The sequence below is a fragment of the Gastrolobium bilobum genome, unplaced genomic scaffold, assembly GCF_033153095.1.
Source record: "Gastrolobium bilobum isolate Gb01-03AN ecotype WA unplaced genomic scaffold, APGP_CSIRO_Gbil_v1 utg10529, whole genome shotgun sequence".
Taxonomy (NCBI): Eukaryota; Viridiplantae; Streptophyta; class Magnoliopsida; order Fabales; family Fabaceae; genus Gastrolobium; species Gastrolobium bilobum.
The window spans coordinates 13,388-23,748 of record NW_026898590.1 but is presented as its reverse complement, the minus strand read 5'-3'; the positions used below and the strand labels follow the sequence as shown (position 1 = coordinate 23,748).

The window sequence follows — 10,361 nt, the reverse complement described above, 5'->3', positions numbered from 1 at the left end:
CAAAAATTTTGAGGAAAATATTTCTGAGAAACTTTCAACAGAATTTAGATTCTGTAAAGAATTTTGACAGAATAATTTTTTTTGTCGAAATTTTTAAAAGAAATTTTTTTCGTGGAATTTTTTTACGAAAATGTGTTCCTTTGAAAATTTTAATAGAAATGTTTTTTATTGAAAATTTGTAGAAAATATTTTTCGTCAAAAATTTTCGATGGTAATGTGTTTCATCGAAAATTTTGACGAAATTTTTTTTCGTCAAAAAGTATGACAAAAATATTTTTGTCAAAAACTTTTGACGGAATTTGGATTTTGTAAAGAATTTTTGACGAATTTTTTATCGTCAAAAGTCTTTTACAGAAATGTTTTCTGTCAAAACTTTTTACGAAAAATTTTCAATGGAAATGTGTTTCGTTAACACTTTAGAGCGAAATATTCTTCGTCGAAAATTTCGACGAATATGTTTATTTGTCAAATATTTAGACAGAATTTTGACAAAATATTTTCTATCAGAAATTTTTACAAAAATATTTTTCGTCAAAAATTTTCACTGAAAATGTGTTCCGTTAAAAATTTTGATGGAAATGTTTTCGGTAAAAAAAATTGACTAAAATATTTTCAACAAATTTTTTTACGGAATTGTTTTCTGTTAAAAAATTTCAACGAAAATGTTTCTGTTGAAAGTTTCAACGGAATTTAGATTCTATCAAAATTTTAATTGTATTTTTTTCGAAAAAATTTATGTTAGTGATTATGGCCAAATATTATTTCGTCTCTATTTTCGACGTAATGTGATTTCTTTCAAAATTTCGTCACTATTTTCGACTAAATATTTTTCGTCACTAAATTCTGTCAATATTTGAGACTTTTCTAATAATGTCACATTTAAAAATGATTCATATTTACGTAGTTTTTAACATTTTAATGCTAAGGGTAGATAAGTAATTTTTAATATTTCTCCCCTCAAACCCTCCAAATTGGGGGAACTTTAATTATAAGAAGAAGGAAGATTTTGGAGGGTTTAGTAAAAATCCTCAAATTCTTCCCCTACTCTTTTTAAACTCACAAACAAGGGAAGGGCTTACTAAAATTCTCCATTTCCTTCCTTTCCCCTCCTAAAACCAACTCTCAAACAAAGCCTTAGGTTGTGTTTGAGAGTTGGTTTTAGGAGAGGAAGGGTTTTAGTAAGCCCTTCCCTTGTTTGTTTGTGAATTTAAAAAAATGAGGGGAAGAAATTGAAATTTTTTACTGAATCTTCCAAAGCCCTCATTCTTCTTAAAATTAAAATTCTTCCAATTTGGAGGGTTTGAGGGGGAAAATATAAAAATTACTTATCTACCCTTAGCATTAAAATGTGAAAACTACATAAATGTGAATCATTTTTAAATGTGACATTATTAGAAAAATCTCAAATACCGACAGAATTTATCGACGAAAAATATTTCGTCAAAAATAATGATGATATTTTTTACGAAAATTATATACGTCAAAAAATCTCCGTCAAAACTAAAGACAAAATTAGAGACAGGATCTAAATTCCGTCCAAAATTTCAACGCAAATATTTTCGTCCAAAATTTTGACGAAACACATTTCCATCAAAAAGTTTGGACGTAAAACAATTACGTCAAATATTTTTACGAAAAACAGTTCCATCAAAATATTCCGCAAAAATTTTGGCGACAAATATTTCCATCAAAATTTATGACTAAAAATATTTCTGTAAAAAATTTTGACGAAAACTTTTTTTGGTCAAAATTCTTTATTGAATATGAATTTCGTCAAAATATTTCACAAAAAATATATTTATCGAAATTTTTGACGAAAAATATTTCCATCAAAATTTTCAACGAAACACATTTTCATCGAAAACTTTTGACAGAAAATTATTTCATCAAAATTCTTTACAGAATTTAAATTTCGTAGAAAGTTTTCGACAAAAATATTTTCGTTAAACTTTTTGTCAAAAAAAAAATTCGTCAAAATTTTTATCAAAAGACATTTCCATCAAAAAATTTTGACAGAAAATATTTCGGTCAAGTTTTTTGATGAAAAACATTTTCATGAAAATTTTTAACAGAACACATTTTTGTCAAAAAATTTTGACAGAAAATATTTTCTTAAAATTTTTTGACATAAAATATTTTGTTGGAAAAAATATTCTTTCAAAATTTTTTGCAGAATCTAAATTTCATCGAAAGTTTCAAATGAAACATTTCCCTAAAAAATTTTGACAACAATTTCTGTCGAAATTTTTGTTAGAACACATTTCTATCAAAATTTTAAACGAAAAACATTCCCTCAAAATTTTGAGGGAATTCTTTTTTCATTTAAAACATTTGATAGAGGAAATCATTTTCGTCAAAACTTTTGACGAAAACTAAATTTCATTGAAAATTTCAAACGAAATTTTAGTAAAAAATTTCGTCGGAGAAAAAATTCGTCAGTTTTCGACGAAATGGATTCCGACGAAAAAATAATTTTATGACAGAATTTTTGTCGTTTGGAACATAGAAGTTTTTTCGAAAATATTCAATTCCTTGCAATATTCCTCATGGTATTAAGCAATGAACGCAATAATTTAAGCATCCACAATTAAATACACATATATTCATAGCATGCATACCAATTGTTATCCCACCCCTTTTTAAGATCAAAACCCCAATATTCCTATCTAGGGTTCTAACCCTCAAACTATTCTCAACTATCAGATTGATCAGTTCTAATAAAGAAAATAGAAAATACGCACAGGTAGAGACAAAGATAATTATATAAATGAGTAAAACTAAATCAATTCATCGTAACAAGGGTTCACATAGGGCTCGTGACCCTAACTACAATAAAAAATATCTAGCCAAGCATAATCATGGCTAAAAATCCAATATTCAATGGAAGCATAAAATTAAAGTTAAATAGATGAAGAAGAAGAACTGTGGAAGAATCCTCTTAAGCTCTGCCGTGGGCCTCCTTCTGAATGGAATGAGATATCCCCCAGGGTTCTATTAAGAGGATATATTTATAAGCCTCTTTTATTCTTCCAAAAATACCCTTCCGAAAACACGGTACTTTTTTCCCGTAAACCGGCGCCGGTGTGGCGCTACTTTCTTCATGTTTTTGGGCGCGACATGGCGCCATGATGCTTGGACTTTGGGCGCCCTTTGGCGCCATGATTTCTTCTTGTTGGGCGCCTGTTGGCGCTATGATTTTGGTGACGAATGTGGCGCCATTTTGGTGCCACTTAGCGCCACTCAAAAACCTCCGCTGCAAAGTTCGCAATCTGGGGCCAATTGGCGCTGGTGTGGCGCCAGTCTGCGCCATTCTGCTGGCATTTGTACTGTGATACATCGTGTGGAGTTGCATTAAGAGGATTTTTATAATTTGTAATTTTCACTCCTCTTTTTTCTGTAAAAACACAACCAAAAGGTGAATATTATTGACATAGAAAGAATCAATATAAATAGCAAATATTTATTTAAATTTCTCTCTTATGACTCAATTCTTATCAATTTTAACACAAAAAAACCACACTTGCCAGAGGTACATCACAAGCCAACTCGCGAGCCAACCCGCGAGCCAATATTTCGAGCTAACCAACCCGCAAGCTAACCCACTGGCATCATTTCGAGCTAACCCGCGAGCTTTTTTTGAGCCAACCCGCGAGCTTTATTCCGAGCCAACCCGCGAGCTGATTATCGAGTCAACCCGCGAGCCAACCCTAACCCGGCTCGGGTCGGGCTGGGTTGGGTTTTCTGGCTCGTTTATTTTTTCGGACCAACCCTAACCCAACCCGTTTTTTACGGGTTGAATGCAGGTTGGGCCGGGTCGAGCCGGGTTGGCCCGTTTTGCCAACCCTATCCACAGATAGTGAGAAAACATCACTAGACAAGTGGCCAACTATAGCATGACATGTGGATTCTGTTATATTTTGATTTCGACATCATGTAAACAGTTTATTTAGAGTATTCACATGAGACTAAGTATATTTTGAGGCCTTGATGATGGCTATGTGTATTTTACATAATTCAGATGTCGTATTTTGTTGAGAACAATGGACATTGATTATGTAATTTGGACATTTTAGTATGATTATGTTTATTTCGATAGTCTTGTTGTACACTTGCTAGAGGATGATGTATAGGAATAATGAATATTTGATGTCTGTAATCTTGAGATTTAATGATGGTTATGCCATGAGAATATGTTTATGTAAATAAACTTTATAATGAGGTGCATATTGATGGAAGCCTAAGCTAATAGATGGCTAGGTGCCTTGATAAGATTTTGAATCACGTATATTCAGAAGTAAATAATAGATGTTGCTTGAGATGCAACTAACATAATAATAAGTGGCTTAGAGCCTAAGAAATGTATATGACATGTAATATTTCAAATAGATGAGTGTACCTTTGTATGTTGGGCATATGATTGCTAATGTGATCAATTAAGTACCCTAAAAGATGAAGAAAAACGATATTGAAATCCCATGTTGGAGTCATAAAATAAAGAGTCACTTAAAGGATAGGGCTTGCTCGCTGGAGCGAGCAGTGCAGCCAGCAAGGTCAGGGAGAGAATCCAGCTACTATCTCGCTAATGTCTTGTTTTTATTTTGCTCACTAGAGCGAACAGTCTAGCGAGCTAATCCAGAGGAGGGTAGTAGCTTCTTCCTGGGAATGGTTCTACGCGTTGACTTGCTCACTACAGCGAGAAGTCTAGCAATATAGCAAGCAAAGTTAGACAAAGGTTTAGAACTTTTTACACCTTGTAAGTTTATAAGGGCTACTTGGTGGATAATTTTAAGCAAATGTAATATGTTTCCGCATTATGTATGAGTTGCAATTACGTATTTGAATTATGTGAGTATAGAATCAATATTTATGCAAAAAAGTAAAAAGAAAAATGTATCCAAAATTTTAATTTAATTACTGCGATTGTAACTTCGCTTAATATTATATGCAATGTTAATAAATCGATTCTAGGAGAGGGTGTTACGAATCCATTAATATTTTTTTTCATTACATAATAGAAAAAGTTATGTCCTTTTAAGTGAGAGATAGACATATAGAGGTGTAGGTCCCACCTTTTTTTATTTTCTTCAGTGGAACCCACAACTTTTTGTGTTAATTTCTCCCTTAAAAAGACTTAAGTTTGTGTTCTTTAAAAGGACACACACTAAACCTTTACATAATATAAACTATTTATGGTTTTTACATTATTTTTACCTAAATAAAAAGTGATAGGTTATATTTACAAACTATGCTATGTATTACGAGTAGTACATACTATTTGAGTGTGTACTATATGTAATACATAGAGTAATTTGTAAGAATCTGTAAATAAAAAATTTATAAATATAATTACGTAGAATAAAAATATTATAAAAAAAGTGGCATGGGTTCCATTATCATTTTCCTTTATTCATTCAAAGCAAGAGGAAGTCATATCCATGCATCGCTGATGAAATCGCATCGCTGATGAAATCGTACACGACTCCTTCATCATTGAAACCACAAGTCAAACAATATTCTAGTTCTCTACGTCACATACATAACTTGGGTCTCTATTTAGTACTATTTTTTCATTGGTGAAACATAAGAATCCAACAACAGATAGATGTTATATACAACGATTTCTATATTTTTCTATTATAGGAAGACTATAACACCGTAATGTTAGATTTATATGGATTCCACTCACAATTCCATTGATAATCTAATAGCAACGATACTTCGAAAGAAACAAGAATCCATCTTTCAAGATACAAGAATTTTTGTAAAAATAAAATAAAATTTATTTTCCTTTTCAAAGCATCCTAATTCAAGTAACACTAATTCAACTACGGTTCCATACTTCCATATCGAACAAGAGATGCAATAATGTACCTCAAAGATCCATCTTATACAATTCCATTCAAGTTCTGGATGATAAACAGACAACATTAACTCTTTACACAAACTAAACTTTAATGTAAAATATTCCAAGTAACAAAATGGACGGCACATACATCCCTAATAGAGTTACATGTACACCCATACTAAGCACATACAACATTTTCACATAATAATGGCAATTAAATAGTAAATACTAAGAGAAATACAGATCTTTGATAGCCTCCATCCCAGAGCATGCTCAAACTCCATAACACTTGTAGTAAGCAGAGTGTTCAGAGTCTCTTTTTTATTCTACTATATATAATAATAATACACATACATACTATATTATTATATTAATTCACTGCTTTTTCATTTTTCTGCTTAGGTGAAGATGGTGTGCCGTTATTAGCACCAGCGCCAGCTGTAGTTGCTGCATTGTTCCCATGCTGGTTTTTCTGCGATTTTCCTGCTTTCTTGGTCTCTGGTTTCGCCCCCTGTTGCCTCACTTTCACTCCTCTTATCATCTGTTTGGCAAAAAAAAATTCATAAATTAACTCTCAAATTTAAAAAAAAAATAAGAGAAATAAGAGAAGGCTCTTACAAATTTGCCACACTTCACATCTGAATATATCACAATGAAATCTCCTTCTTGGAGTCCATTGGCTCTTACAAAGTCCCCTGCAAAAAGAAATGAATAAATTAATAACCCATAAAAATGAATTTGGAAGAAAAACAAAGGGCCAATCAATAAATATAAGCCAAATCCAAAAGTAATAAAAGAAAACCAACCAGTGTTCTCAAGCAAATACATTCTGCTTTTGTTGTTTGGCCAGTATCTGATGCTCCAAGAAGTAATAATCCAAAAAAAAGATAAAATTTTAGTCTCAAATGTATCAGAAAGGTAAAAAAAATATAATTCAAAAAAAAAAATTAGTCTGAAACTTCGACTACCTATAGCGCATATTCCAAATGCGAGAAGTTCCAATGTCTTCCATTGATATGGAAATTCCATCTCTTGCCTCTAGTTCTGGCAAATGGGTTTCTGCCTCTTTCTGACCAAGTTTTTTCATCAAAATCATGAATCAAAAAATGGGATTTTTAGTTTATATAATATATAGTAACTAACGAATAAATAAGAGATAAAAAAATAACAAATAAAGGATTACCTTTGGTAAAACAATTCTTCCCAAACTTCCAACATCGCTTTGCTTCAAAACCTTTTGCAGAAGGAACCTCAAGTTCTTCTCAGGCTTCCAACCCTATCAATCAAACACATCACACCCACCAAACAATAAGCCACCCCAAAGCATAAACTATAATTCTTAGTCTAAACAAAGGAACATGTTCATACACTAATGATCACGCATCATATACAGATCATACATTAACCAAACAAAATTATCGGACATTAAATTTGTTAAAAATTAAGGTTCACCAACCTGTCTCCTCTCAGAAGCGACCCTACCCTGATGATAATTCTGTGTCTGCATGGCGGACCGGTCCACCACCTGTTGTCCGGCTGCCGGCAATTGCTCCACCGGAACAACCGGTGCCAAGGAAGCCGCCCCACCAGCCATAGTTTGCCAGTACATCCAATTGGCAGGATTTGCATGAGATGCAGCTACAACAGTGGTGCAATTATCACTTCCCAATCTTGCATGTGGGTCAGAAGCATGATTCTGATGATGATTGTTATGCCTATGATGAGATAAAAGCCTTCTCTGCCTTGCCATCCTCTTCTTCCTCGCTTCTTTTGTAGCTGAAGGGCCTAATCTCATCAACCTATCACCAGGGCCATGGAAAAACTGATAAGGGTATTGATTTCCATAGCTTCCAAAAGCTGAAGGTGGAAGCCCCTGAAGATTATTGTCCCCAAATGATTGGTTATAATGAGAAGAAACATTTAACTGAGATGGAGGCCATGAATTTGCTGATTCCAGCATGTGATATTCAGGAGAAGTTTGGTAAGGGTTATTGTTTTGGGTTTGGGTACCCCCACCACTATTCATGTTATTTGAAGTAGCACCGTTTGTGTAAGGGTCACCCACATACCCAACCATGGGTTGTGAAAAAGGCATTTGAGAAACCATGAGAGGAGCTTGATCTGTCCCAAAAGGTTGTGGTGATGAAAGCCAGGGTGTTGTTTGGTTGAAACAAGCGTTTGATTCTGGTGCAAATGAACTAGTGTTTGTGTTTTGGTTTTGACTTGGATCCTGAAATTGTGGGAGGAGATTTGACTGTGAATTGATATTGTTATTGTTATTGTTATTCTCCTTGCGCCTTTTATTCTGAAGATGGCTTGTTTGGACCCATTCAAGAATAAGCTTCAACAATTGCTTCATGGCTTCTTTGCCACCACCCAAACGCCTTGCAGCACTTTCTATTGTGGCTTTCTTCAGCTTCACACTCCTCAAATCATTAGCAGAGACACTATCCTTGTTAGATTTAAGCCACTCCAAGAAAACCATGCTCATTTCATCACCTGCACCTGCACCTGCACCTGCACCTGCACCTTCCTCTCCTTGGATCTCTTCCCCATTATTGTTGCACACAAGAAGCTGATGATGATTATGATGATGATCCTCCTCTTCCCCTTGTTGCTGGGTAGATTCCCTGTGATGTATTCCCATTGCATGTTCATCTAGCTGTGGCAATTGGGTAAATTCTGGTAAAGGGTTTTCTTCACTCTGGAAAATAGATGAAGGGTCAAAGAAATCATTGGACTCTAAAAGCTCCATGTAACCAAAAGTGTCCATCACATCATCCATGCAATCTCCAACAGTGTTAGCACCAAGACCAGGATCAAGATGTTGTTGAGAAATCTCCATGGATGCAGTGGATGATAACGCTGCAGGAGTTGTTGTTGCATCTAGTGGATCATTATTCTGCTGCATGTAACTGTTGTAGTTGTTGTTATTGATGATGTTGATGTTGTTTTTCTCGGCATCTTCCTCTATGTCAACATCAGACCTCAAAACCGCCCATGACGCGGCGGAAGACGACGACGCCGAGGAGGAAGAGGAGGAGGAGGAAGTGGTGGTGGAGTATGTTATGTTATTCACTGGAAGTGCTGGAGTTGAGGATGAGGAAGAAGATGATGACATGCATGGAAAATCAGGTAAAGGAGGGAAATCAGCATAGAACATGGAAGTATCATTCACACCAAGAAGATCATCTTGGTCACTGTTAAGCCACATCTCTCTCTCAGCAACGGCTAACGTTTCTGCATCATCCATGATGCCAAAACCAACAGGGTTTGTCTCAGTTACCACACCTGCATGTAGATCTCCCCCTTGCAATTCAACTTCACAGTCCATTCTCATCAAGAGAATTAACAACTACAAAAAAAATAAGGAAAAAAAAATCTTTTTCAAAGAAGAAAAAACAACCCACAAAGGTTGAAATTAATCTGATGAAAACCCTTTTTTTTATCAATTCTGTTGGCTTCAGATATGGTATGGGTATGAAGATGAAGAGAGAGGAGAGAGAAACTAGATAAAGAGGTATGGATGGAGAGAGTGAGATAGAGAGATAGATAGATAGATATATTTTTTTTTGTGTGTGTGTACTATTTAGTACTGGAAAAGGGTAAGATCTGCTTTTGTGTATTTTGTGTATCCAATTATGGAAGCAAAGGAGATAAGGGTCTTTCAAATCCTATGAAGAGATGCAACATAAAACATCTGATTCTGTTTATAACACCACACATATATAACACAATCCATAACAACAAGTTGAATAAGATAAAACAATATAATAAAAACTCTCTCTAACCTTAGAAAGAAAGAAAGTGACTTTCTTCACTATTCTGAAATATGACAGTTTTCTTAATTTTTTATTCACAGTTGTGTCATTATCAGACACCAACTAAACAATTCTATACAACAACAATTATCATACAACACATGAGAGTTGGAAGAACACAAGCAAATTTACACCGAATTATGGGAAGTATTAGAAGAAAGTACTAAACTTGATCTCTTCGGTTATTAAGAAGAAGAAAAAAAACAGTAAATTTTAGAAAGAGAGGGGATATGAATGAAAGTTACAAAGAAGCAAAGAGAGCGAAGCACAGATTCTTCCCAAACCCAGGAAGCCAATCAAACCTTTAACGTGAACAAGACAATTTCTGGAACACCCACATGCTTAAATTGACTGAAAACTTAAGCCTAGAAATAACGCCCCATGTGTGTGTTCTGGTTTGTTCTGGGAAGTTTCATTTTCATTGTCCAAAGTATTTTTTATTTCTTTTATTTTATTTTATCTTTCTTAGATAAGTTCAAATGATTTTAAGCGAGGTTTCCCACTAACAAAAAGAAACCATTAAGTAAGAGAGAGAAAGAAAGAGAGAGAGGTTGGTGGGTTTTAGAGAGAGAGAAAAGCAGTTTTGGTTGGAAGATGAATGAATCAATAAAACAAAACCTCGTGCCGCTAGTTTCTCAGCCTCACCTCCGGATTTTGTGCCTATAGCCATCCGTTCCAACCTGAATGGTGCTACT

The 10,361-nt window shown here is 34.3% G+C and overlaps 1 protein-coding gene across 1 annotated transcript; it reads right to left on the bottom strand.

Moving 5' to 3' along the window:
- Positions 1 to 6,215: 6,215 nt before the first annotated feature.
- On the bottom strand, positions 6,216 to 9,179 carry LOC133317536 (B3 domain-containing transcription factor ABI3). Its single transcript, XM_061519404.1, has 6 exons — positions 7,302 to 9,179; positions 7,029 to 7,121; positions 6,814 to 6,914; positions 6,652 to 6,698; positions 6,464 to 6,540; positions 6,216 to 6,386 (listed from the first exon to the last, which is right to left on the bottom strand). Exons 1-6 carry the CDS (start codon positions 9,177 to 9,179, stop codon positions 6,216 to 6,218), a joined length of 2,367 nt encoding a protein of 788 aa, XP_061375388.1.
- Positions 9,180 to 10,361: the final 1,182 nt, after the last annotated feature.

What these genes read in the sequence shown, in the direction of transcription:
- LOC133317536 (XM_061519404.1), bottom strand. Translation starts at nt 9,179, where the DNA reads ATGGACTGTGAAGTTGAATTGCAAGGGGGAGATCTACATGCAGGTGTG. An exon ending in ATTTGGAATATGCGCTATAG is followed by an intron (nt 6,699 to 6,813) that starts GTAGTCGAAGTT and finishes TTGGAGCATCAG; the next exon opens with ATACTGGCCAAACAACAAAA. An exon ending in GTATTTGCTTGAGAACACTG is followed by an intron (nt 6,541 to 6,651) that starts GTTGGTTTTCTT and finishes TTCTTTTTGCAG; the next exon opens with GGGACTTTGTAAGAGCCAAT.